At 39.6% G+C, this 27,727-nt stretch overlaps 1 protein-coding gene across 1 annotated transcript; it reads right to left on the reverse strand.

The window, feature by feature from the left end:
* Window positions 1-854: 854 nt before the first annotated feature.
* Window positions 855-27,721, reverse strand: ACTR3B (actin related protein 3B). Its single transcript, XM_039711048.1, has 12 exons — window positions 27,584-27,721; window positions 20,212-20,267; window positions 18,193-18,317; window positions 17,155-17,265; window positions 16,673-16,768; window positions 16,412-16,519; window positions 15,007-15,150; window positions 14,246-14,419; window positions 11,716-11,808; window positions 2,861-2,986; window positions 2,387-2,470; window positions 855-1,802 (listed from the first exon to the last, which is right to left on the reverse strand). Exons 1-12 carry the CDS (start codon window positions 27,625-27,627, stop codon window positions 1,707-1,709), a joined length of 1,257 nt encoding a protein of 418 aa, XP_039566982.1. The 5' UTR covers window positions 27,628-27,721; the 3' UTR covers window positions 855-1,706.
* Between the last annotated feature and the right edge of the window lie 6 nt (window positions 27,722-27,727).

The following is a 27,727-nucleotide window of genomic DNA, read 5'->3' on the forward strand; positions in this document are numbered from 1 at the left end:
TTCCCATGATACTCACCCAGCACTCCCTATTTTGTAGCACCATGTGAGTGTGATGGTGCCTCAGCAGCCACTTTCTCAGTGCACAAAATGTGTAACTCTTCCCCTGAAGCCGGACTTCAGCCATGCTGTGCTCATGGCTCTGGATTCTGCTGTACAGGCCAAAATCCTAAGTAGGCAGCAGTGCACTGACAAACTTGAAATGTAGATTTAAACACAGACAAGCTGATGTGACACTGGAACAAGCTGAAACAGTACACATTGTAATAGAATATCCATTTCTTTCTTAGTGAGAGGATTGAGCAAATTGTGCTTCAGTGTTCTTCCCCTGAGTGCTGAGCTTGAAGTTCAAAAGCATTCAGAAGCAGGGTTGAGTCCTGCAGTCTCATTTTGCCTAATTTCTAACTTATGCTGAAGAAATAATTGCTTGGTCTCAATCCCTCCATGCAAGCTAAAATCAAAATTATTTGTCTTACTAAAATTCTTACTGGGCTACACAAACTGTATAAAACCTCTGGTAACAGAGGGGCAAGCAAGGATTTCCTACTCTATTGGATTTAAACCACAGAAGAACAAAAGCTCTGTCCATAAGACACGAACGTGTACCCATAACAGAACAGTTAAGCCCTGGAACAGCTTTCCCAGGTGTTCAGGAACCTCCATTCACAGAAACTTGACTGGCCCTGGGCAAACAGAGAGGATTTTGAAGTGAGCCCTGCACTAAACAAGAGTCTGGACCAGAAATCTCCAGAGGTCCCTTTACATTCAGGGTATGAGAGCCCACACAAACTGACATACAAATGCAAAGCCAACCCCATGAGATGAAGTGGGGAAATAAATCAGGACTACCACAAACATTCATAAAGATGTTAACAGCTTTTATTTCACTGGTGCAAGGCCCGTGTGTCATCCACCACTCACCAACAGCAAAACAAAACATCATCTCCTAAAAAACAGTTTCAGAAAATTCAAAACAAAGGAACAGTGGCTATAATAAACTTCATACAATACTGTAAATCACTTTGCATCATCCAAACAGGAACAGATCCATTTCTATCATACATGGCTTTTTTTTTTCCCCCAAAAAATATACCAGCACTGATTCAATACATGCCTCACACCTGGAAATGCATAACATCATTCCATGACATTGACAGCTGTTCATGCTTAGAACTAGTCATCAATTCACCCTACCAATATCATAAAATACAAAATGGTATGAAAACCTACATTTACAAAGTACTGTCCCAAATCCTGCAATCCATTCCATTCGGGTAGGTACCTGTATCCATTCCAGCTCCCCTAAAGGCAATGTGGTATTTAGTGCTCCATTGCTAAAGGTTTGATTGCAAACTCAGGGCACAAGTGGGAAAGGTTTAGATCTTTCCACAAGCAGTAAAACACTGCCTCATTCTTCTAGATTCAGTTTCAGTAGTATTTGCACAACCTCCTAAACCGAGACTTACCTATTTTCAATTACCTCACATTTAGGAAGAAAGAAGGAAAGGCTCTGAGTAGTCAGCAGAGAAATGGCTCGTACTGAAATGACTTGGGGCTGTAAGCTGTGCTTTAGTGCACAATGGTGATCCAAACGCCTCAGAGTTAACCACGTCTTGTTTCAGTATTTACAGTATCTGCTGCCTTCCTCTGCACTGCATGAGTTTCTTCACCAGCACAGTACCAGAGATCTAATTTCCACTGGATGAGCATTATGACATGACTCCAAAAACGGGATTATGACGACAAATACTAGGGCCATACTCTTCATAGTCCTTCTTGGTGTGACATACTTGGAAAAACTCTGGCTATAAAAATACAAAACAGGTCCCCCCAAAAGCATAAGAACATAAGTAGAAAAAAACCAAAAAATAAATAACATCTTGGCATTTTTGTAGATTGCAGCTTTATGACATCATATTGCATTTTTGAAACATAAAAAAATTAGAAATATTAGCATATGAATACAACTAATCAAGAGAAGCTTGTCTGGTCATATGACTGCTTTTAAACACAGCAATAAGAAATCCCACTTGGCAGACAACAATTACTCCCATTTTCCTGTATTTGCTTCTCTCTTGCATTTAGGATCATTGATTTGGATTCTATATTCCTGAAGTCCTAACTAATCTCTAGTGCTGATTTAAAGAATAAAGGCACTATATTGGAACTACAGTATCAAAACTTTATGTCAACTCATGATATCCTTACTCAAGCAAAGCTCCCATTTGCCTTGTACAAATTCTACTGAGATAAAACTTGGGTAAGGATTCCAGAATGTGACACAGTTTAGGCTGTCACAACAACAAAGTTTAGAATTTAGTACTCAGCTCAAATACACCCAGAATTCAACATGCAATAAAAATTAAGAATAACTGCAATGAAGACTTACTGTTGAAGCCAGCATGGAACCTCCAAACCAAACTGCGTAACGCTGCATGTGATGTGTTATCACTTGAACTTCCACTGGTTTGGGCTAAGGAAAACAGTTCATATTTCATTGTTTTCAAACTTAACATGGTCAGAACCAGACACCTTCAACCTTTCATTCACATCACTTATTACTCAGATTTGCTCCCCCCTAGGAGACTAAGTCATAAAAGTCTTCATGATAACTATGATGAAGAACACCAAGTTAAATCCCTCTTGCCTACTGCTCACATATCTGCCTTCTGGAAAACCAGAACTGCCCACAGTAATTAAGATTCCTATAAAGATGTCATATACTGCAAGGCTACCAGGGCTTTTAACAACACATACACAAATCCTACTGACTTTACAGCATATTTTCACTGGTGAGGTGAGAACTTTCAACTTGATTTCAGTCATTAGTCATGTAATAAATGCACTTGAAACACACACTCACTTTTATCCGACCACCACTGAGCTCCTCACTGAGCCGCAGTCTCGCATCCACCACTCTCTTCAAATCCCTTTGCAGGCGTCGTCCAAAGTCCCTGAACATCGTGGAGCCTCCTGAGAGGACCACATTCTGTACAGAAATCAAAGACACATTCTGTAAATCCATCTTCAAGCAAGTTTCCCAACAGCCAACACTGCAGAGGTGACTATTTGAATTTCAGCATCATTCGGAAGCTGACAAAGCAGGTAGAAAAATTTCAGTACCCCCCAAATCACAGGAACTTCATGGCTCCCCTACTTTTCTCCCTTAAATACAATTATGTAGAATGGGTTATTACAAAGGAGGATTCCATTAAAATCATGAGCTAGTACCCTACATACACACAGCAGCAGAAATAGGACACTACACCAAAAGGTTTCTCTGGGGATGTTCACAGCAAGCAGTTTTAGCCCTGACACTAAATAAGGCTCAAGTCTCATCATATTACATAGCTACAAATCTAGAAAATTATCTAGAACTCTATTTTCTTTTTTTAATTTCCAGAGTTCTTCAAAAAGGAATCACACCTTCACAGAGAACTGCAGCACAGAGGAAGGTATGATGCCTCCTCCCTTGCTTGTCTGGTGTTACTCAGTTTTCAGAGCAGAACCAAATGTCTCTTAGCCTGGACTTGTACTTAGATTTTAAACAGACATTTTAGAATTTCCCATCCCAAATTCTGATAATATTCCAGCATCCCAGACTAACACAGAAGTAATTTCAAAGGTGGGGGATTCAAAACAGGACCACTAGAACATAACATCAGTGCCAGCAAAAATGCAATTCATGGTCAGGAAAAAGAACTCAACATGACAAAACTGCACACATGCCTTTGCACAGTGCTGAAAGCACTCACATGCCTTTGGCACATGTCCACAAGGAACTTGGATCAGGAGTTCATTGTGCACAGGTCCAAGGATTATCTCTCAGTAACATTTTTTGACACTGCAGACCAAGACTGTGCACATAATGAAAGAATCCCTGATCACTGTTTTCAGCCTGCACATGGATCTGAAGAGTCAAAGACATGCACAATAAGTGTTCACACTTGCAGGGTGCAGAAGTGCTTGGATTTTAAGCAACAAATAATCAGGGAAAACTTGTTTGTACCTTGTAAAGTGAGAAGAAAGCGGTTTGTTTTTCATGAGGAAAAAAAATCCCTACACATTATAAAACCATTACAGTAGGAAAAAGTAATTTCTTCACAACTTCAGTTTATTTACAGTATAAAAGAATGCATAACAAGGCAGGTGTGCTTTAAAGAAAACAAAAGCACAAGTCCCCATAATATTACTGAAACACTTCTAAAAGGAAAAGAGGAGGACAGAGGAGAGGAAAGGAGCCAGAAATCACAGCTGATCCTAAAGTTAAAGCAGTAGGAAGGATTTCCCCTACTCTCCCCACACACAAGAACATCTCTTCCCCTGCATCAAAGTGGTCATGCGCTCCACTTGGGAAAAGGAAATTGCTAATGGGCAAAAAAGACAACAACCAACCTGAATGATGAAATAGCAATTAAAAAGATGTCATCAGAAAATATTACCTGGAGATAATGAAGTTGGCAAAGAATGTGAAAGCAGTAATTCTATTTAAAGCAAATTAAACTTCAAGCATACTCCATAAAGTGGACAATGCTATCACTAAAAATAGATTCCAGAATAAACTCACAAATAATTTTTTTTAATACATCCAAGACCAATTCGTGTAACTACAGAGTTAGCAGCATCACTGAGAGGATCTTTCCACATAGTTATCATTCCAAGGTGAGAGACTAAGAAGTTACATCTTCTTCAAATTATGACTATTCAAGTACTTCTACACACCAAAATCAGTTCAACAATAACACTGCCCAAGGAGACCAGAAGCACCAAGGTACAAGTGTTGAAAAGATGAGTCACCTCATTATCATGGATCTGGACTAGCCAGGCTAAGCAAAATTCTGGATATAAGTAACTAGGTGACACCAACTGCATTTAGAAGATGTTTAGTTAAACAGTTACAGTTCCCCTGCTCCCTGCACTATTGCCAGTGCCAGACCAAACCCATGCTAACTCTTTAGTAGAAGACTTGTCATACAGACTTCAGCAAGTTCTCAGGTCAGAAGCCAGGTAATTCCCACTTAAAATGAAAGCAGATTGCATATCCATTCCAAACCCCCCAAACACCACACCCACCACTTACAAAGGGCACAATAAAGGTAAGATAAAATGGTCAGATGAAAAAAAAAAAAAAAAACCACAAAAACAAGCCCCAAAAAACAACTAAGAGGACACCATCCATCCCCCTCAACCCCGACCTCCAAAATATCTTCTTTAGAATAAATCTGAGTAATTCCAGTAACTACTTAAAAATCATAAAAATAAAGCATGCTAAATACACCTGTGGAGAAAGCTTACTAGTGATGTTTGGGTTTTCAGCCTGTCAAGAGAATCCTCTGGCCTCCCAGAGAAAGACATCAAAGAAGTTAGGCTTTAAGTACCTATTTCCAGCTGATTCCTTTAAAGAAGACTTCTTCTGATCTTACTCTGCTCAAACACACTTTGGCTGGTTTAAGAGCTCCAAGCAGCCCACATGTTTCTCAGCTAACACCAATTATCATACCTGCTGATGGAAAGAACCTCCAGCTGGTTTCACTTTTTAGCTAAATGGCTGAACATTTAACTTGTTTTGAAAGAATGTGCTCCCTTAGCAGAGAGGGACAAAGCCCTTCCACGCACCTGAAAAAGTTAACCACAACAAGCAAATTAATGGAAGTAGGCTATTTCTGGAAGGAGACCAGGGAGTGGATACCAATCACAGAATCATGATGGTGGAAAAGACTTCTAAGGTCATCAAGATCACCTCAAAGGGCTAGCAAGAAATTTCTCCCTTCTCATCTGTACCTTTTGCTTCTCTTCTCTGTGGTGCTGAGTTTCTCCTTGGACCATTTCTGGTATTATGCCTGTACAATGTAACACTGCAGAGACATGGAATTACCCAACAAAGCAACGCAGCTCCTGCAACAGAAATCTCTGACTAAATCAAGCTCACATAAAAATTCCAGAGAGGGAAATTAGCTCCTGAAGAACTCAGCATTACCAAACACAAGGTGCTGAACTGGTTTGTGCATCTTCACACTGCACTGTGGTGTGAGCACACTCTCAGCTGGACACAGCAGACTTTGCAGCACCAACCTGAAAAGCATCCCCTGCTTTTCTGGCAAGTAAGAACACATCCCATTTTCCCTTCTTTCCAGCTGACAGCCTAAATTAAAGTTAACATGATGTGACCAGACCACCAGAGACATGTAATGAGATCAATATATGACTGTTAATAAAAATTATTATGGGTAAAACCAGGAAGGTTCATAAGCTGAAGCCAAGTACTTCATTAGCAAGTGAATCAATTAAGCTACATGTCTCTGTTAATTTGGTTAAAACAAGGCATTATTTGCCAACACAGTATGGAAAGTGTAAGGATAAATATTGTTCATACCAAACAATAAATATAGCACAAAGAAGTAAATTTATTGTGAGAGACACTATTTTAAAAATACATTTACTTCTAATAATAAAGAAATAATTTCTTTCTCCTTAAAATCATGAATTTAATGCTCATTTCACATTTCAATTCACAGCAAGAGATTTCATCATGACTTATGGTGGTGCCATTCTGCAGAAATACGCCTCAGACACAAAAGGAACCAGAAAATCCTGCAGATGCACTCAGCTATTGTTAAACCAATAGCAGGAGTAATCTTACAAATTTATTTACAGCTGTGATAGGAATAAACAGGGCTTCTCCACAGTATTCCTGAGCTACAATGACAGAGTGAATCTCTTGGGGCTTTCATTTAAATACCACAGAAATACTGCAGTATTCAGCAGGAATGCTTTTCCTTCCCCATGCCCTGTCATGGTGCCAGCAGATGCCATGGCCTGGCAGTGTCTCCACCCTTCCTCACCCCAGAGCCTCCCCACTGTGCTGTGGGTCAGAAACAGGGAATTTCTGTGCTGCTGGAGCACAGACCAGCAAAGCCAGTCCTACAGTGCCATCTACCCACCACGCTGTGCAGCTGGAGCTGCTCTCACACCAGGTGTTCCTATTTTCCACAGCTGAAGTCAGAAGTGATGTCAGGGGTTTTTAGCACCCCGTTTGTCCCTGCATCCAGGACCTCTCCAGTGTTTGAGGATGGGCTCTTCTGGGCTTGGCAGTCTAACTTGCTCAGTCAACACTGACACAACAAGGGCAGCACAAGTCTTAAATGTAGCAATGAGCTTGACTTTACTATTTCACTAAGCTTTCATTTTGAGAGAGCCTAATCTGAGCCCACAACAGCTGCAGAAGTCACCTTCTCTAAGGAAAAGAGCCAATTTGTCAAAATCTTCTCCCCATGCACCTGTGTTTCCATGGAAAACCTGGAGAATTCATCTCCAACAAAACATCACACTTAGTAATATCCTACAGTCCCCCACGTCATGAAGAATTTTCAACTTGAGAAGTTTGCTTAGAAGTTTGAGGATGCTGTCATTTGATTCAGCATGATGTTAAACATGAATGCTTAAGCACGCTTGGCTAGGACCTTTCAGAGGTATTTCTGACAGAATTTACCCAGCTTCAGATGTCATTTATCTTATATTCTTTCAGATATTTGTGCTAAAAACACAGCAGAGAAAAGCTGAAAAAAATCAATTGCTGAGACAGTCAGTGACCCTACACTTCTATCCTTTGTACTGGGAGAAGGCAAGAACCTCAGAACTGTTAATACTGTTCTCATTTAACTCTGGAAGTATCTGGGGAGAGACCCTTGACAAGGAAATAGAAAGATGAAGTAGAGCATGGAATAAAAGTGATAGTTTCTGAACCTGTTACTAACAAAAAATACTGTTTATTAGGATAGCAAGCAGTTTTAAAAACTTTTCGAAGTCCTTTGTCCACCTCTGAAATTATTATAACTACATTCAGGAGGAGACTGGTTTTTGACACTAAATGTCAAAAATTCATGTCCTAACTGACAAATGTTAGGACAAGTTTCAGAGCACTTTCAGGTTGAAAAGAGATTTTTAAATACCAACTAGAGCTGAAAACATTCCATACCAGTACCTTCTGTGGCTGTCCCACAGGAGCAGATGCTCATCACTGATCCAAGCTGGGTGTGCAGCATTTACACAGAATTTACTGATGTGCTCACAGGAACCTGAAAGCTGGGGAAGGGCCTCATTTTTGTGCAGACCACCATCATGCTACTGCACTCTTCCTGTAATTTCTCTCCATTTCTAAGACATCAGTTGTACTATGTATTCATATAATTATGAGGTAAGTACAAGGAAAGGTTGTGGATCAATATTTTAAGAAAAAAGGAAGCTAAGAAATTCTCAAAAAATTAGAACTAGATGAACTATACACTATTCTTCCCAGAAAACACTAAAGGAATGTCTCACGGAGCCCCACAAATGCAGGATTTTTAGCTGCATGCAGGATGGGTCATTTTTCAGTGGAATTCAACACACAGGAATGATCAACGTAGCCAGGATGCCAAATTGTTTCATCCATATGGTAAGATCCAAAAATTATCTCCTCTGTCATTTCTCATTTCATTTGAGCACTGATTTTAAATTTCATTTTACTTTTTGAAGCTCTGGGTTTGCAAAAAAAAAAAAAATAATAATAATAATAAACCCACCAAAGCCCACCCCATTTCTTCAAGTTTCAATGCAAGTCCCCTGGTTTCAAACCCATACCTATTTTTTCCTGTTTTAGCAGAAAGCAATTCATCCCAAGCAATCCAGATCTCTCAACTCTGTGTTAGAGAATACAAATCAGTTTTTCCAAGCAATCACATTAAGATGATGTAATCATGGGAATTAGAGAGTGCATTGCTGGCAATCATTGTACAATTTAAAAAGGCTTCATCATGTGTGAAAGGATGTTTGTGCTTGGTATGGAACAGCTGCAGGTTATGGGATCTTGTGGAGACACAGAGAAGCTGACTTCAGTTGTGGGATGGATTTTCAGGGGTGCATCTCCCCCACTCCAGGCCCCTGTGGGATCTGAGAAATGCTCATTAGACCTCAGCCCTGACAAACTGCACTTGAACTAATCCCTTCTTGAGCTTAACAGAAACACTGTCAGTCCCCAGAACTAACAGGTGTTAAGTGAGAACCTGTCTTTTAACAAACAGCCTTAGAAACTTTTTTCTTGCCCAAACAGCAACTCAAGTGAAATAGTATTTTTGTTATTGAACTTTCAAAGAAACTCACCAACTCAAATTGTGGCCAGGATGGGAAAGTACTATGATTAAAGCCCACTCTCTACTGGTCCTGTAAACAGCAGTTCAAAGTGGAATTCTTTTGAGCTCTCAATTCCCAGAAAATCAGGGGCTCATGTTTATGTCTCAAACACCAGTAACTAAATAAATGGCTGTGGAGCCAACCAAGGACTGCTGGAAACAGCAGACAAGAACTGCTGGTAACAACCAAGGACTATTGGTATTAACACACTGTGAGGAAGAACAGGATTTGGCTGGAGAAGAGGGGCCAGGCACTTGTAGGCCATTTGTCCATGAGAACAAACCACAACACAGTGCAAGAAATGAGTGGGAGGAAGTTGGCGTGGACTACAGGGTGGGATTACTGCCACCAAAAGTCCCCAAAGCCCTCCAATCCATTTCCAGAAAGGCCTGAAAGAACAGACTGCACATGGTGACTAATTTACATGGAAAGCAAGAAACCCATATTTGGGGCAGAGAAACCCCTCCATAAAAAGGAACCCCCACCCCAAACCCAGGGGGACCCCCATGTCATTGACGAGACTGATGCAGTTGCATTAACACTGAAACCAGGACAGGTGCTTCCTTTTTCTCTCTTTCTTTAATCCATCTCTTCCTCTTTAATTCCTGTCTTCTCTTTCACCCTACCCCCTTACTCAAAACCTACTGCTGTGTGCTTTGATAGCAGGTCAGAGACTAACAGACCAATTTCCATGCCAAGTGTGTAATTCATTAATAAAACTTTCAGACTCTCTGACTTTTGTAATTTCTTTTGACCAATAAGCATTTACAAATCTTAGATGCTTTCTTCCCATTAGGCTAGGTTGTCACAAAGTCTTATCAAGGTTCTGTTCAAACATCAACATGAGGCAAGATAAGTGGCCTTGTGAGAGAGATGTTAATCAGATTAGGAAACAGGGATACTGGCAGTAAAACTCAGAAATACCACAGGACATCACAAGATGAGTTGTGGAACAACCATCATTCAAAGGCTACATACCACATAAAACCTGCAATAAGGGTACTGTTAGGTACTTTCTGCAGGAACACTGAGGAAAAATCCAAATACATTTGATGGCAACTCAGCTCAAAGCACAGGCCCTTGGCTGGCCACCACTGAGCACCATGGGCAGGTGAAACTCATAAACCTCAGAGAGAACGTATGAGGGGAATATTTCTGCATCCATACACTTTTAAACAATGAGAACAAGGGATGCTCATCCCTTTGAAGTGACCTTGCTTAAAGAAGATAGCAATTATTACCATTAATAACTACTGATATCTCTCAGTACATTGCATGGGTAATTGTGAAACCTTATTTTAATTAAGCAAGTATAATGAAAAACAGAAAAAGGAAAAACAAAGTCTCAATCAGTGGCAAGCCAAGGGAAAGTTACTTGTCTACTGACTATGATGAGGCAGAAGTAACTTAACCTCAAAATTTAAACACCACTTTCTAATCAGTACCAAACCCTACCCTACCAAGCAAAGAATCTGTTGCTCTGAGGAAGCTTTGGTCTTTCAGATAAAAAGAAGAGATCCCTAAGCACAACCACACATTAAGGGGTTCCTAAACTCTGCTGCTACCTAAGCCTGAAGTAATTCAAGTCATCTACTGCAGAACTGACATATTAATCTGTTAAATAGCTCAACTTCCCCTTTCAACCTGCCCCACAGGCCTGCTGTGCAGTGCTACATCTCATTCTAGATTACAGAGAGTGTTTATCAGGCAAGGAGAAGAGACTGTAAAATGTTAATAGTTACAAATTATCCTGAGATATGACTTAGTTGGAACTTAATACTCATTCTACCAGGTGAGGAACACTACCACCTTTTACTTGAGCAGGCAAATCTCTGCATGCTATAGCTTTATGCTGTTATTTCCAAAATTGTGCTGCTTCTGCACAAACAGAAAAAAGGAAACCATGGGTTGTGGGATGTGCTGCCAATACAGACAAAGGCTGCCATGGACTTTGCAGGTCAGTACTTTACTTTTCACTCCTTAAACAATCAGAAACTGAAAGTACTCTCTGGACTACACCCTGGGTTTAAGCAGGTTTAAGTTGACCTAATTATTCTCTCCCAAAATATTTTCAGTTTTCATGTACTTTAAGTGTGATGCAGTACTGACTAAACTGCAGACAACGGGCAAGACAAGAAAAGTACAATGGTACAAGACCAGACAATGAAAAAAAATATTGGAAACCACTACTTAATAAAGCAGGGGAAGAAGGGTGGTGAGAGGGGTAAGACCACAGTATAACCATTAAAATGGGCAAAACCAAAAGTCCTTCATGCACAAGAATTCGTATTACAAATAACACCTCTCTGGCACAGCTCCTCAGGAACAATACTTACCTAAGTATTGAGCCTTTATAGAAACTTTTCTTTCAAAACTAAAAAGCAGCAAATATCTATTGGCATTCAGAAGTGGCACTTTGTTTAACTTCTACCCAAAGTTCACACTTCTCATTGTAGAGGAAGTGGTAGCCATGCACATGGTCAGAAGACCATGATGCTGGTATTTATTCCTTAAATAAATGAGATGAATCCTGCAGGAGAAAGGCCATACCTTATACAACGGCCGCCGGACATCGATGGGACAGTTCTGTATGACTTCATCCACTACATCCGAAATGGACTCCATGAAATCAGGGTTAGCAAACTAAAATGAAACAGAACAGCCATTAGATTTTTCATCCAAAGAACAGAGAAATAAAAAAAAGCAGAAATAAGACTGTGGAGAGACTTCATAATAGGGGATAAGTGGGAGTTTCAAGTCCTGCTCATCACTTATTCCACATTGAAACAAACACTTCTCTGCAAGGGCAATGAGAACTTCTTTTTTCTGCTAAAAAACTCAAGATCCCCTTCCTTGGTCAGAAATTCATTGTTTACAATTTATGCACTATGAACTTTTATTGCCTCAAGATGAGTTTGAGTTTCCCTGCAGTATTAAACATACTGTTACCACTCACTGTGGTCCTGCCTTTCCTTTCAAGTGAGATTAAAAACACCAGCAAATCAGAATGTTTCCCTGCAAAAATATTTTAATGTTACTAAAATACTTCAGTTAAATTCCCAGCAAGAAGTCCTATTTTTTTCCCAAGCCCAGGGAGTATCTAATGTTGAAAAAAGCATTAATAGTCTAAGATTTTGAGTGAAGCCCCCATCAATGCAAACATGAACACAATGCTGATGTAAATTTCTGCATTTATAAAACTAGAAAGTCAAGAGTTGCTAATGCTAGAAAACAGTCTAGTGGAAATTTTCCTCTTAAAACTTAACATAAGCTTTAAAGTAAAGAAGTGGTAATAACCCATTTTTTCCTTTCAGAGGTTAAACTCTAATAAATTAATTACGAACACATAATAATATATTATTGCAGATATAAGTTTTTGTGTAGATGTATGTGGGATTTAAATTCAAAACAAGATGAGGTATCTACACGGATGAACAAATAACAACCATCAAGCATAACAAGTGTACACTGAACTGAGAGAAAATTAGCAAAGGCGTGGAGCTCAGAAGCCCTAAGAATGATGGGGGCACTTCCCAAGAATTCAAACTAACTTCCACAGTAAGAATTAATCATGCAAGAAGCAAAAAAATGAAGCCACATAAACCAAAAGAGAAGCTGCTGCACACCAAGTTTTCATCTGAATGAATTACAGCCTGAAAACTCCTGAGCTCTCCATAAAGACACTGATAAAACAGCAGGGAAAAAGGAGTAAGTAGAAATGAGAGGTAGAGTATAACATCATCCCAGAACAGGGACAACAGAACTGAATGGAAAATTGAAGTCTGCCAGCCAATATGATATGGTTGGAGAACAGCTAATAAAATCTCTAATTTAAAAAGTAGAGAAATAATCTGAATAGCTACAAACCCCAAGACCTAACTTCAGGAGTATTAAAGACTTCAGAACAAATTCTGTAAACTGAAAATACAAAAAGATTACAAGACAGCTTTACCAATGGCACTTTTTACCTAGCTAAGCTGCTACACTTTGAAGTGAGGAGTCAATGAAACACAAGAAGAAATTATCTTTGGACACAGTACACATCATCTATTATGTTTTTCTTGTCTAGGAAATCAATTCAGGATTGGGTGGTTTTTTTCAATACAGAGTCAAGAAACTACCAAGAAATGAAAAAAAATGGAAATTGGTTCTTTATTCCATTCCCAAGTCTTTTTAGAGACTATGGAAAAAGAAACTCTTGAAATTATGTCTGACATGGGATTCAGTGCTTCTCTGTTGAATCACACTGGTAAACAGCAGGGAAGAAAAACTATTTAGCTCAGAGATTTAATACTGGCAGAAGATCAGATGGCTACAAACTGACCACAGAAGATTAAGGCTGGAATTCAGACAAAAGGTGGCAGAAAGAAGCTTTTTAATATTCCTCCAAGGAGGAGGGTAGAAAAAGGGAAACTTCATCAGTGTTGATAAGGACTTTTATTAAACTTATTCAAGCACCCACAGCCTGTAATACTGTTAATATTACAGTACAGTATTACAGACTATGGGTGCCTGAATAAGTTCAACTAAGTGTGCAGGAATGGAGAGGACCTGTATTAAAACCTGACTCCTTCCTCTCAACAATATCCTGAAACTCCCTCCAACTGAACTATCAAAAATCAGAGAGATGAGGTACAGTAACCTTTCCCAGAATTGTACATACTACTTACGACCACACCAAGAGAGATTTCAACAGACTTCCTTCAAGGATAAATTTATCATCCATGCCTTACAAACTGACTCAGCATCAAACTTCTGCATCCAATATTTAGAATATCATCAATGCCATGCTTAGTAGTGCCCAAAGGGTTGGGCAGCATAGAAAGTAGAAAGGCAGACTTGTTTAAAGTGATGCTGAAAGAGGAAAATGCTATACAAAAACTGTGAAATGAAACAGTTCAGATTGCCTTTAGAGGAACAGAACAAGATGTTTCAGAGTGGACACCACAAAACCACTTTTGTGCAGGGCTGACGTTACCTGTGAGCGCACCTGGCTCGTGTTGAGGAGACTCAGTGGCCCCTCACTGCCACGGGATGGCGCCCAGGCACCGGGAATAGCACGGCTATTCCCTGCTCTTACCTCGGGATGGAAGAAGATTTCTGGCCCCAGGAACCTCTCGTAACCAACATCTATAACAAACTTGGTTTTGTTGATGGCGTTGATGCCCGTGTATTGTTTGATCCACCTGCGAGAGTCCCCGTCGTACTTGGCAAATTCCTTCACTATGTCGGGGCAAATGTAACAGTATTTCTCCTGATGAGAAACACCAGGTGTTAAAAATAGCTGCAATCATTAGTTCATCAGTGAATTAAAATGTAACACAATCAGAAAAAAAAAAAAAAAGTGAGCATTTTTTACAGATGGAGCTGTTCAAGGGACTTTCTACCCAAATCACTACTGGAGCCTCAGCCCCACAAGGCACGGGGCCCATTTGCTTCCAAAGGGCTGCACACACTGACTCAGCTATATTTGCCTCTCCCAAAATAAAAACATCACCAACAATAAAGAATTTCAAGGGCAAGCTTTCACTGCAAGAGCAGGCCTACACAATCACCCTACTTTTTTTTAAAGTTATATTACAAAGCAAATTTTAAACAACTCCAAAGTTGAAATTCTGATTTAAGCTGCTGAACATACTCACTCCAAACAGCCTACATGAATATTTTCTTCCTCTTTCTCCTTCCCCCACACTTGACTGGATAAACCACCAGAAGATGGTGTAATTATAATACACTGCCTACATCTGCATTTTTAAGAGAGCCACTGGCAACTTGCTAGAGCCAAAAAATTAGCTCATGGAGATTTACTATATATTTATTAAGAGATAAAGGAGGAAGTACCTTTATGGCTTTTGCTGTCTCCAGAGATTGTTCAGGAGGAATTCCTACCTCCCTTTCCCTTAGAAGCTGTTGAATAAAGTAAGTAATATCTCTACCTGCAATAGGAATATGTTTGATGCAACTTCCAATTACATAGCCTTCTGCCTATGTAGGAGGAGAGGAAAAGACATATTTAAGGGGAAAGCTTACTGTGTATCAATAATTAACATTCATTTTTAAAATACTCTGATATTCTATTAAAAGTAAAATCTTGAAACGTCAAAATCACTCTAAAAATGTGCACCCCATTGTAAAGTGGGTATAATTTTTATTTAAAGACCTTGATTACCACATCTAAACAGATATTGACTATCTAATAGATATTACAAGTGATAAACATACCAGTCAGATCTGTACATATTATTCAGATCTGATGGTTCCTTTATGGTATCATCAGAAAAGCAGACATAATATGAATAAACTATTTGTATTCTGTCTGAGAGTGAAAAAATCATAGGAAAAAAGAATAAAATTAAATTTCTTAGACAAGAAAAACTCAAACAGAAATAGGATCTTACAATAAGCACAACAAAAATAAGAAATCTACTTGCTGAATTTTTTTTAGGATGTATTTACTGAAATCAGTGATATTGCTGAGCCACATTATTTCTTCCCTTGCCTTTTTTTACACTTTTCAGAGTTTCACTCAGTAAATGCTGCTTGTTCTCAGCACTGCCCATGACAAAAGACTGAGAAGATCAAGTTAACACCAAAATGCAAGATGAAGTTAAAGGGAATCAAATTTTCATTTTTAATATACCTGATCATTCAAGGACACAGTATGGTCCAAAATGACACAAAATGACATCAATGGATGTCAGTATGCACAGATACCTCTGTATTTTTAACATCTTCACATAACTAAACTGATGAGATTGATCATGTATACCAACAGGTACTTATATAAATTTGTAGTTGTTTCCACATAAGCAGAGTGGAAACAATAAAATACAATAAATCATATAAAAAGCACACATTACCACTTATGTTAAACAGTCAAAATGCAGGGTGCCTCTTCAATGCAGAGGCACAAATCAAATTAGGACATTCCTTGTCAGACACTTGGCATAAACCCATGATAATAATCGATATTTAAGAGAACTGAGGCATCACACAATAACAGAAGGAAAGGTTTTACACAGAAATAGCCTTTTAAAAGCTGGATTGATGGTTCCTTACTGTGACTTTGCTGTACTCAGCAAGCTGAATTAATACATACTGAAATACATACTTTTGCAAGGAAAGAAGTCCCAGACAACACTAAAAATTTTAAAACAAGGTTTCATTTGACACTTCTCATTTAAATTTACAGTAAACACATCCTGTCCAAAGCAGGGCTGATTTCAAAGGGCAGGTTGCTCCTTACCACGGGGATCACGTGGGTCACTCCGTCACCACTGTCGATGACAATTCCAGTCAGGGTCCGCTCCCCGACCTGCCGTGACGTCCAGGAGGCAGCTAAGGCCAGCACTGCCTGCAGCACAGAGAGCTTATATTTAGAAGCAGGCAGAGTGTTCTAATTTACACTCCCAAAAAGTACTGTTTCAAACATTTTACACACGTGCCTATGAAAGACCAAAACACTGCGGTTGTTTTCTACTTAAAAGAATGCATCCACTTTGTTCACCTGCACAGCAATGTAAAGTCCTGGGATGTTAAATGATTCAAACATGATTTCTGCAAGATATTCTCTGTTTTCTGGTGTGTTCAGTGGAGGCTCTGTCTGCAAAAAAAAAGAGTTTTGAAAAATCACCTCGATAAGATCCTGCTTTGATTAGTCCGGTACAATGCTAATCAAACTTTTGGTAATCAAACCTTTAAAATCCTCAGCACACCCAAAATAAAAAAATTCAAACAGAATTTAAACATTGTTTGAAGCTTTTCAAAAGCAATAGCTGACCTGCAGTAGCCTGCATCACAAAATTAAAAGAATATAGTTATAATGCAGCTTTAAATATTACTTTTCTCCTCCCAACCCAAACCCTGTCATTGCTAGAGAAATAAGACATACAGAGAAAGAAAAAACCTCCAGCAGAGCTACTTGTGCTTGGAAAGGTATTTGTATTTCCTTTTCCAAAACTATTTCCTTACCAAGCCTCATTAACTCACCATTAAAAAATAGTGATCCTCAGGCTCAGCTCGAAGGTACTTAAAAATGACTTGTTCCATGAACCTCTCCATGAGGTCCCAGTCCTCAACAATTCCATGTCGGATAGGCCACTGCAAGAGCAGAACTTGTCAGCACTGGATCATACAAGGACAAAGAAACCCAGCCACAGGAACAGTCTGACACCTCGTCTCACAGGAATCTCATCAAACCCTCCATCCTGACTTTAATTCAGAGGCACAATTCAAATTTACCTCCTGCTCCCAAGCCCAATTCTACCTTGCAGGACTAGCAGCCAGAATCCAGACTCTATTCCTGTTAATCTGTTGCAGAACTGTGTTTTAACCTCTTTCTGTATAAATTTGATCGCTTAAAAAGTTGAGAAGCATACTTAGCTTCAATATGTCTTTCCATATTATAAAAAGAAATAAAGACCATATAGGCTATATATTTTTCACCTAAAATTTCTGGCAGGGATGATGTTTACATTTTGTTCAACATTAAGAACACAGCTGACATTTAAGTAATACAGAAGGATGTATAAAATATGATTTTTTTGCACAAAGTTCATAAGCCAGTAACGCTTTGTAAGTACAAGAAGTCCTTTACTAGGGTATGGAAAATATGATTCACAGAAAAGCTGCATTGAAGACAGCCCTTCACAAAACAACTGTGACTTTCCCTGAAGCAAAAGTATCCAACACATTTCCCAGTTTGTAAGCCATGTTAAAAGGGTACTCTTACAGCAAGAATTTAAATATTCAGTGTATATGACTAATTTAATAACTCAGAATTTTGAAAACTGAACAGCTGCACTGTATCAATGAATATTTACACAAACACCAACCACACAAGACAGCACTAGTAAAACAGATATCTGAAAAAGGGTAAAGCCATGAACCAAATCATGCAGTTCTCAAAAAGCAATAACTTCACAAAAAATGAAAACGTGTTTTGAATGGCTATCCAGAAGTCCTAGAACATTTTATCATAAAAATGTGAGACTTGGAAAAGGCTGTCAAAGTCTCCTGAATGCTCACCTTTGTAGCATAGGTAGGTTTATCTATGGCTTCATCTCCTATGAAAAAGTCCAGATCATCAACACCTTTCATTACCCTCCTCTGAGCCTGGTCCCCCACTTTGGCTGACTCTCGGATTGCAATACCTTAAAAATAAACCCAAAAAACAAATCAAAGCAAAATTAGAACAGCTAAATACCAAGCAATGAATGTTTATTTACTTAAGGATTCTTTTCCAGAAATAAAATTGGGATATAACAAGTAGAAATCATGTAAGTGATCTACTGACAAGCCCATAGAGCTGAGTTCATTCTCACTGCATCCTGCAGGATTCTGGTCACCCATCCCTCATTACTGTACCTAATAATTCACAGAAAACACTGAAAATGCATTTTGTTACCCACTACAGTCACTAAATCTGTACAAGTGCAGCATTTCAGTAAGCAACATGATTTTCTGAGTTCCAACTCTAGAATAAAGAGGATGAGCACAGGAGAAGAAGAAAATAAACTGTGTATTCAAAAATAAGTATTGGAGTCATTATCCTGGTTGGTGAGAAAGAGGAGAGAGGGAGGGGAGAAATCAATTTGCAGGGCTACAGAGAAATCTCTGGAGACACTTATGCTTCCCATTAGCAGCCTTCAACTATCACTAGAATTATTAGATGATGGCTGCTGTAGGCAAGAAGATGAGACAGCAAAAATCAAATCTGGGGCAAGCTAAAAATAAAAATGGAATGAAGTACTGCTAAAACATAACCTTATTTATATAGTTTTATTTTAATAGGTCATAATCAGGGTCTAAATAACATATAGCAGAAGATGCAGAGTAGGCAGGCATCATCCACAAACACACCAAATACTACTAGCACCAAAAAATTACTCACAGGAAAACAATTTTTTTGGAGAAACACCCATCCCCCAACAGGTTTATAGTTGGATAAAACAGGAGTTATAGCAAATTCACAGGAAATCCCTCCTATCCCACTTCTTTAATGTAAGACACTCAAATCTTTACCAGTGGTTTAGGTTTCAAATATTACAACACTTAAAATAGTGAGACTGTAAGCAGTACTGCAGCTACACCTGGTGAAGAACTGTGTCCCCTACACTTCTTTGGCCACCAATCATCTTTATAACTCCCTTATCTTTATGCTTTCTCCCATGAGTAGCGACAAGGTAGTCTAGATGCATTAATAAGGAGTTAATTGGAAAAGGTTTACAAAAAGTAAAAAGCAGTGTTTAACATAAATGGAGGTAACAGATGCCATTATAGATGTAAATACATAGTAATACATAGTAATACTATATATATATATATATAGTATATAGTATATATAGTATATATATATACTATATATATATACACTATATATATATATATATATACACGCAGCATTTCAGAAAAACTATTAAGATGTCAATTAAAATCAAGAACACCAGAAAAGTATAACATTTTAAACAAGTTTAACACACACACAAAAATTAAAGAGTAAATCTGTTCAACAAAAGCATGTTAAATGTGCAAGAACATTTTAATTGGTAAACACACACCCAAAAGGAGTATTTTCTAATAGGAACAACTTTTTTGAATATTAAACTGTCTACAGTCCCAGACAATGTAAATAAGGCAGACACCACCTGCACTTTAGTGCTTAATTTGATTGGGATCCTTCCCCCAGATTATCCAGGCTGTAACCATGGTGTCAGGTAGACAGGAGGTAAATTGCATTCTGTCTACTCAAGAGTCCTGGCCAAAAAATAATGGAGATAAAAAGGAAATTGGACTGGAGTTCTCTTCATCTTTGTCATAGCAACCAAGAGCTGGTTTAATGAGCAACAGTCCTAGCTAACTGGAGGCAAGGAGCTCTGTTTAGCTACACTCCAGCCAAGGATGCTAACAGGGTGCATATCACTTCCCAGATGGACACGGGACTATGAGGGCTGAGTTGGGAGTTGGAAGCATGTCATTTAATCCTCAAAGTGCTAGTAACAGCAGTGTATGTTACAATTTGGAGGGACAAAAAGAAAATCAACTCACATGATGGGATAATGAACTGAGGTTCTGTGTTTCCTGCATAGCCAAGCTTCGTATACCTAGGGGAAAAACAAAGATCACCAGGTCATTAGAGGTCATTAGATGCACTTAGATGCAAAAACGTGAAGAAAAAAATACTTTCAATTCACTTCTTAAAGTGAAGGTGAAACATGCATCACATGCCATGTCCACATTTTCTGGGTTATGCTTTCAAGTATCATCCTGCTAAAAACAAAACTCAAAGTTTTTTACTTTAGGTAAATACTATAGGTGTTAATTTATTTTCAGACAACTTCAGCTTACAAATTTTGCTAGTGCTATTCAGAACTATCAAGTCTGAAAACTCAACTCTTACTTTTTGCATCTTGTTGACCAGCTATGACAAAGGACAGGCAGGTTACATTGCACCCTTTGGGAAAAATTAGGGCCGTGCAAATTTTACCCTTCAGTTACCATGACCAAAGAGATCCATAGACCTGACACAGCTGTTTAATATTCTCAAATACAGGAAAAAAAGAAGTAATACAGTGTCACAAGTAAACCACAGGAGAGAACTCTTGTTACAATCCTGATACAATTCCCTTTCAGGCCTTGAACAAACCACTCACTTTGTCACAGGTATGTTATCTGTGCGTGATAAAAGGCAAATACTACACCAAAGCCTGCACTGATGAAATGCTTTAGAAATGGGCAGCAGATGGTACAAAGCATTGATCATTTCTTTCAATATACATGTAAGATCTATTTTAACAATTAAAGGCTTGAGAGGAAAGAAGGGGGGGGAAGTAAAGAAATTTTCACCTAAACTTAAGAATTTCTACAGGTGTTAGTGGCTGCAAGCTACTCCAGGTCTTTAGCAACCAGAAATAATTAAGATCCCAGACTATGAAAAACAGCTCTATTTCCTAGGGGGGGGAAGGAAAAAAACCCCACAATGACAACAAAACCCACATCAGAAACTGTTAAAAGAAAACCAACCCAAGTAATTGATTGAATGCTTGCAGAGACTGATGTAATTCTTGAGTACTGCCATCAGCTTCAAACAGAAGTACAGCAGCAGCAGGATTTGAGGGAATCAGCATTGTTCACATCATTTTTACACAAGAAACATAAAGCCATGATACTGTTAAATTAGACCAATCCCAGTCTAGGTCCTAAAGTGAATTTAAAGTCTTTGTCTGCATCCTACTCTCAATATTTGCAAATAATATTATGCCATGGCCAAAGCAGAGGTTTGCATCTTCATTAGCAGCTTGAAAAGTAGGTTCCTCTTTACAGAGTATTTGGTATAAAAATACTCATTAAGGATCACAGTTTTCTTAGCTAAAGGAATTAATCTAAATTGAATTATCAATGACCTTGCACTTAAATATTTATATTTCAACTTCTCTTCAAAGCTATAGCTTCAATAGACTTCAAACAATAGTTAAAAAGCCATTCCCCCAAGGCTAAAAAGCCAAGGACTGTGTTTTGCAGGCAAGGGTTTGCTGGGTTTTTAATCATCATTATAGACATATGCTTTCAGTCTAACCCAAATTGTTTATGCACACTTGCTGTGGCTCTCAGAAAAACATAATCAAGATGTTAAATTAGACTGACTGTAAAGGAGGACATTACTAGTAAAAGTTCTTTTTATGATTATTATTGCATAGATTCCTCACATTTTAGAATGAGGCCTACCTAGGGAATATTGTTAAAACATAACAAGCAACAACAGGAGTTCCACTGGGATTTAAGACCAGTACAGGCCACTTCCTCTTATTTCTCTCTCTGAAATGAATCATGGCTAAATGAGCATAATGAAAGCAAGGAAAACATTTTTATTTGTTTAAAAGACCTAGTTTCAAGACTTAGAAATGACAATTAGGCAGAAAGATCATGAAAAAAAAAGCCTTTCAAGCCTCAGTGACAAAAACCAAAGACAATATCTACATACACATACATGTAAATACATATATATATTTTCAAACAATTTTTATATATCTGTGTGCATGAATAAACTAAAAGGTTTCTGCAGTCTAACCAGAACTCATTCCTTAAACTAAAGTCTGGCCAAGAGGTGAGTTCAGTTTGCCATCTTTTCCCCCTCAACACACATGCTAAACTCACACCCACTCACAGTATTAAAAAAAGAAAAGACTCTCTAAAAGTCAATTTGGGCTACCAGTCTGCAAGAGCTTCACCTTCCCTCTCCAGAATGGAACAGATCCCCATAGCAGGGTAACTTGTAAAGTTATCAAACCCTTACAGCTCAGTATTTTAGAGATTAATTTTTAACCTGGGTTAATTCTCCTACTAAAAACTACCAAATAAGTTTATTTCTCAGTATAATGAAATAAATTCTCTCCAAAGAATTAATCTCACAGAAGGTAACATATGGAAAGATTTCTATTGCATGTCATTAATCCATGAAAGACTAATACTACAACAAAGAGAATAACTAAATTCTCAGCTCAATGGTGAAGCAAATAAGCAGAAAAACAAAATCTGTTAAAAAAAATCTACTTAGGATCTAACAAGACTGGAACAAGCAACCACATTCAGGTATTTTTGACATAACCAAATGCAAGGGAAACTCGTATTTCTCCCAGGACCACACAGGAAGAGAAGGAAAATAGATGATGCAGTTGTGCAGCTCTTTGCTATCCAGGAGCCTCAGGACATGGCAGACTTGGTCCCAGATCTCTGCTGTGCCCAGCAGGACCCAAACTCATTCCACCTCTCAAGGGTACATTAAAGTGTTTGGGTGACCCATTTCCAGCACCTCCTACAGAAAATACTCCCTTTCCTACACGGTATTTAAATTTTCACTGAGCAGAAAGGCTCTGGACTTGAACAGTTACAGAGGGTACCTGGTCTCCAGTCCCTTCTCCAATGAATATTTAAGCATCTAAAACACAGTTTTCTTTCTCCTGAGTTACAGCCTAGCAGACTAATGGTAATGCAACATCTTGTGATCTGTAAAATTACAGAGACAGCTGTAGCAGAATGTGTAGATAATCAGTATTCCAACTTAATTTCATTAAAAGCAGCAATTTGTTGCCAGTGAGATAGGAACCTACTGGAAACAGGCCAAAATATAGGATACTGCACTAAAAATTAGCAGAAAACTGATCCAATAGACTAAGGCTATTTCATGCAAGGAGATTTGGAGGACTACACATTTTGTATTAAATCTCTGGAAATCACACGTTGTTGAAACAAGCAGTTTCTAAAAATAGTGTGGTCTCTTTCATACTGTTTTGACCAGGTGACAAGTTCATACACAAACCAGTCTCACAAACCTTTGCATGAGCATTGGTCATCCCAACCCTGTTATCTTCTGAGGTCCCACCAAGATGGAAAGATGCAAGAACTTACATCAAGAATCAACTCCAAAGATATACAAATGGACTACACTTGGAAGCAGATGCTGCACCCTCAACCATTTAGAGAGAAGAGATTTGTTTAGGAAAATTCTTCCCAAAGCAGGAGAACAAATCACAAAGTCCAGCAGTCGCTTTATCCATCTGAAAACACAAGACATCCAATTTTTCTCTATACAAGTATGCATAAGAGCAAAGCCCAAATGCAACCATTTTAGCATTTGATCATTCTCTATTGCTTTTTTGGTCCACATCTCTAAAACAATGTGTTACATTCGCCCAAAAACCCTCGGAAAAGATAAATACGAAGTGACTAAAAATAGCAGAATGCTTTGAGAAAGTCCTGTAAACAAACAAATAGCCTCTGTAAATAGAACACTTTCCCTGACAGCTAAGAGGCTGAATAACCAGGCTACTGCTGCCAGAACACCTGTGATGCCAGGCTGCCACAGCAGACTCTATTATCATTGTTACAAGCATGTCTGAGGAACTTGCAACACGAGTTCTTCATGAAGATTTGGAAAAGCACTTTTGAAATCAAGGGATGGGAATGAAGAAGACATGAAGGAGAAATTATCAAATAGAAAAAAAAAATCCATTTTGTCTGCACAATTTACCCAAGAGCACCATCAGTCACAATAATAAAGAGTACAGTAGAGCCATTGGGTTTCTTGAGGAAGTCTAGCACTTTGCAGGACTGAAGCCTGTGATTATAAACAACAGTTAATTAAATCAAGCTCCTTAGACCCAGAACAGCAATTACAATAATGCCTGCTCAGAAATATAGTAAGAGAGGGAAAACATAGCATGTTCTGAGGCTCCAGCTATCTTTAATTAGCAACATCATCAGAAACACCTTAAGCTTCAAGACCCAGTCCAGCTCACTTCTCCCAGAAATCAAATATTTACCTCTCAACTCATCTATAAGACTTTGCCAAAGTATTTTCTCTTTACTAGAAAGGAATGGCTCCAATAAAATACACCCAAACCAGAAGCACTCCTCAGCATCTACAAATACACTGAACAGGGGTATTTTAAGATACCTTTGTTTTGCTCACCCACCTACTACTGTTCTGATGTCCAACAGCTAAATGCCAATTAATAAAACTAGTTGTGAAGTCTAAAGCTATTTAAAACAGCAACACAAAAAGGCCTGGTAGTCCTAAGAAACTAAAAATAGCATGCCCTTCTCCACAAAGAGTGACAGCAATGTGTAAACTGATCACGAGGAGAATCTCATGCAGAGAAAATCAAGATGTAGTGCATCAAAATTGCAGTATGTCAAGTCATTTGCAAATACTAATGGAAAAGATTACAGCAAATTATTAACTATTTCTGCAAGATTTGTGAATAAAGAGTGAACAGTTTATGGCAAAGGAAATTCAAGTCACCTACATCCAATAGACTAAAGGAATGTTATCCTCTCCTGCTGTAAAAACATGTTTCTCACTGAAAGTCTGTAACTATTTTTTATACACGTGTTCTTACTTTTTTTGAGGAATTCTGGCATTTACAGGACTGAGGCATGTGGCTGCAAATTACAGTAAATTAAGACAGCCTCCTTATGCACAAAACAACAACGAAACCATTCTTTTAACAGACTTCTAAAAAAATCCTTATATGAAAAAAAGATGGATTAGTGGCTGGACAGAACACCCCATTCCATAGCAGAGATTTAAGTAGAAAAGTGTATTTTATATACACCATGTCCCATGATGCATGTCTGCATATACCTTTCCCTTTCTGCTATGCTCTTCCCAATTTTTCATCTGAAAACCCTTTCATGAATAATTTGAATGAATTGTTTGAATCTGGTAACCCAAAGTAGATTCATTCTAACAATAAGAAGGTTTTCAGCCCACACAGAGGAAAATTCCAGAGACTGCGTATCAATGAGTCAAGCTACTTCTTCTGGCTGCTTTTGTTCAGACTTGTTTCATCCTGAATTCTGCAAGATAAATTATTTCACATTCAGTAGTCTCTTTGCTGAAAAGTCTTCCATTTTTGAGTGCCCTACAACATAGTCAAGCACAAGTTCCACCAGCAGAGATATCATGTTGTCTCCTGTGAATCAAGATCACTTGGAGGCATTGAGAAAACAAATGTGCATCACTTGGGGACTATCCAATCTCCTCCTGAAACAAAACAATACACATGTCCCTCCTCCACAAAACCCATCAGCCTTACCCATGCAAGCACCAAACAGATTTTAGAAATTCTACTTCAACTATTATTTCTTTGAAAGGGCACAATAAGCAACGTCCTATCCTTATTTATTTTGTATAACTGTTGGCCAGCAATATCTACTGCTAGTGTAACATTGGAATTACTCCACAAAGTGAAAGCCAAGGGGGTCTCCTGCAAAAGGCAGCTTGGCATTTAATGCATTTTCTGGGTTTTACAGTTTCTACTGTACCCTTTTTAAAGGATCCACCTAGACCTCCCATTTCTCTCTAAACTATCACGAAGTAATCCTGTAATATCAGCAGACCTGTGGAGAACAGATACTTACAGTAACTTCAGCAAATATATAGAAGAAACCTGGGAAACTACCAAGAAGAATCTGAAGAGCAAGCAGAATTAGACACAAGGTAGAACCTGGTCTCTATTCTACTTCCCAAGTCTCCAGCTGTGAACTCCAGTATTCCCCACTGACGGAACAGAGCTGGATTCTGGTAAGCTAAAGTATAAGCAGAAACAGGCAAAGATCTCTAAAACTTTCATGACAGTTTAATATAGATATATGTCAAAATGTGACACACTTTTTCAGGAGAAGGTAATGTGGCACCACAGCACTGGAAAGTGCTTCCTGCAGTTACCTTGGGATTGGGGGTTCTTGATTTCTTTGGATTAGTCTGGGGTTTGGTTTTTCAAAGATTGTTCACTTCAGGAAATTTTAAAGATAACTTTCCAAGTATTAAAGAAATAAAAATAGTGTTGCAAATTCCCTGCAGAGGAAAGGCTAAATTAACGCAATCAGTGAGACCGAGTCTGACAAGCAAAGCTACTGCACGAATAGTTACTCATGGACCGGTGCTTCACTTCCTCTCCTCAGAGCTGTCTGTAACTGTTGGGCCAAAGGAAAGGTATTAATTAGCAAAAGCACAGCACAAATTCAGCATTACAGCTGAATTACAGCTCCCTCTGACACCTCCCCCGCTAAGGCACAGCAGGACTGGATGCTGAATATCCATTCAGGTCTTCTCTAGCACAGAGGTAGGACAGACCCGCTCCTGAAACGCCTCCCAAGCACAGCCTCTGAAATTCAGAGTCACTCCTGCCCTCAAAGACTTGAGTTACAAAACTTATGGTTTGGTTAAGTATGGAATAAACCTGACACCGAGCAGAGAAAGGTGAAGGGGTGACCCAATGACCGAGCGCATCACCGGAGCAAGGCAGCGCGCTCCCAGCTCAGCCGAAAATGCTGAAATTGGGGACGGCTGGTTCCAAGCGGGGAAGGAGGCAGGAGCCCGCACCGAGAGCGGCCCGGGCAGGGAGCTGGGCTCGCCGGGCTCTGTGTCCGGGCTCGGCACCGACAGAACTGCCCCCGGCTTGGGCACCTCCGAGAGCCTGCCCAGGTATCGCCCCTGGCTGCGCGGGCTCCTGGCTCCTCTCCCCTTCCGAAACCAGCCGTCCCCAATTTTAGCACTTGCATCATGCAGTACTTCACAGCCGGAGCACACACACGAAAACGGGTCCCGAGAGGCGAAGAGGGCGCGCAGGAACCCGCACGGCGGGGACGCGGCGGGGCTGCCGCGCTCCGCGCTCGGGCGGGACGGAAGGGCAGGAGGGGCAGAGGGAGGACGAGCGCGATGGGCACCAGCCCGCTGAAGGCCGGAGGGGAGAGAAACCCTCAGCAAGCCGCGAGGCCACCGGGACACACGGCAGCAGCGCGGCCCCGTGCGAAGAGCGCTCGCCGGCAGCAGGAGGCGGCGGAGGGGCGCGGCGCGGAGACACCCCCCCGTCCCCAGCACGGGCACCGGCAGCCGGTCTGCCCTGCCCGCACTCACCCGGTGCCGCCGTCGATCACGCAGGGCGGCAGGCAGCTCGCCATGCTGCGGGGCCGGCAGTGCGGGCCCTACGCCACCATCCGGGCGGCCGCCGGCTCCCCCGGCGCGGGCTCCATGCGGGCGGGCCCGCAGCGGCCGCCGCCA

This window comes from Passer montanus, unplaced genomic scaffold (genome assembly GCF_014805655.1).
Source record: "Passer montanus isolate IOZ18808 unplaced genomic scaffold, ASM1480565v1 scaffold10, whole genome shotgun sequence".
NCBI lineage: Eukaryota > Metazoa > Chordata > Aves > Passeriformes > Passeridae > Passer > Passer montanus.

Coding starts and splice junctions, on each gene's coding strand:
- ACTR3B (XM_039711048.1), bottom strand. CDS start 27,627: ATGGCGAGCTGCCTGCCGCCCTGCGTGATCGACGGCGGCACCGG. Junction 16,520..16,672: donor GACTTTACATTGCTGTGCAG/GTGAACAAAGTG, acceptor TCTGTGCTGCAG/GCAGTGCTGGCCTTAGCTGC. Junction 15,151..16,411: donor TGACCCACGTGATCCCCGTG/GTAAGGAGCAAC, acceptor CCTCCTACATAG/GCAGAAGGCTATGTAATTGG.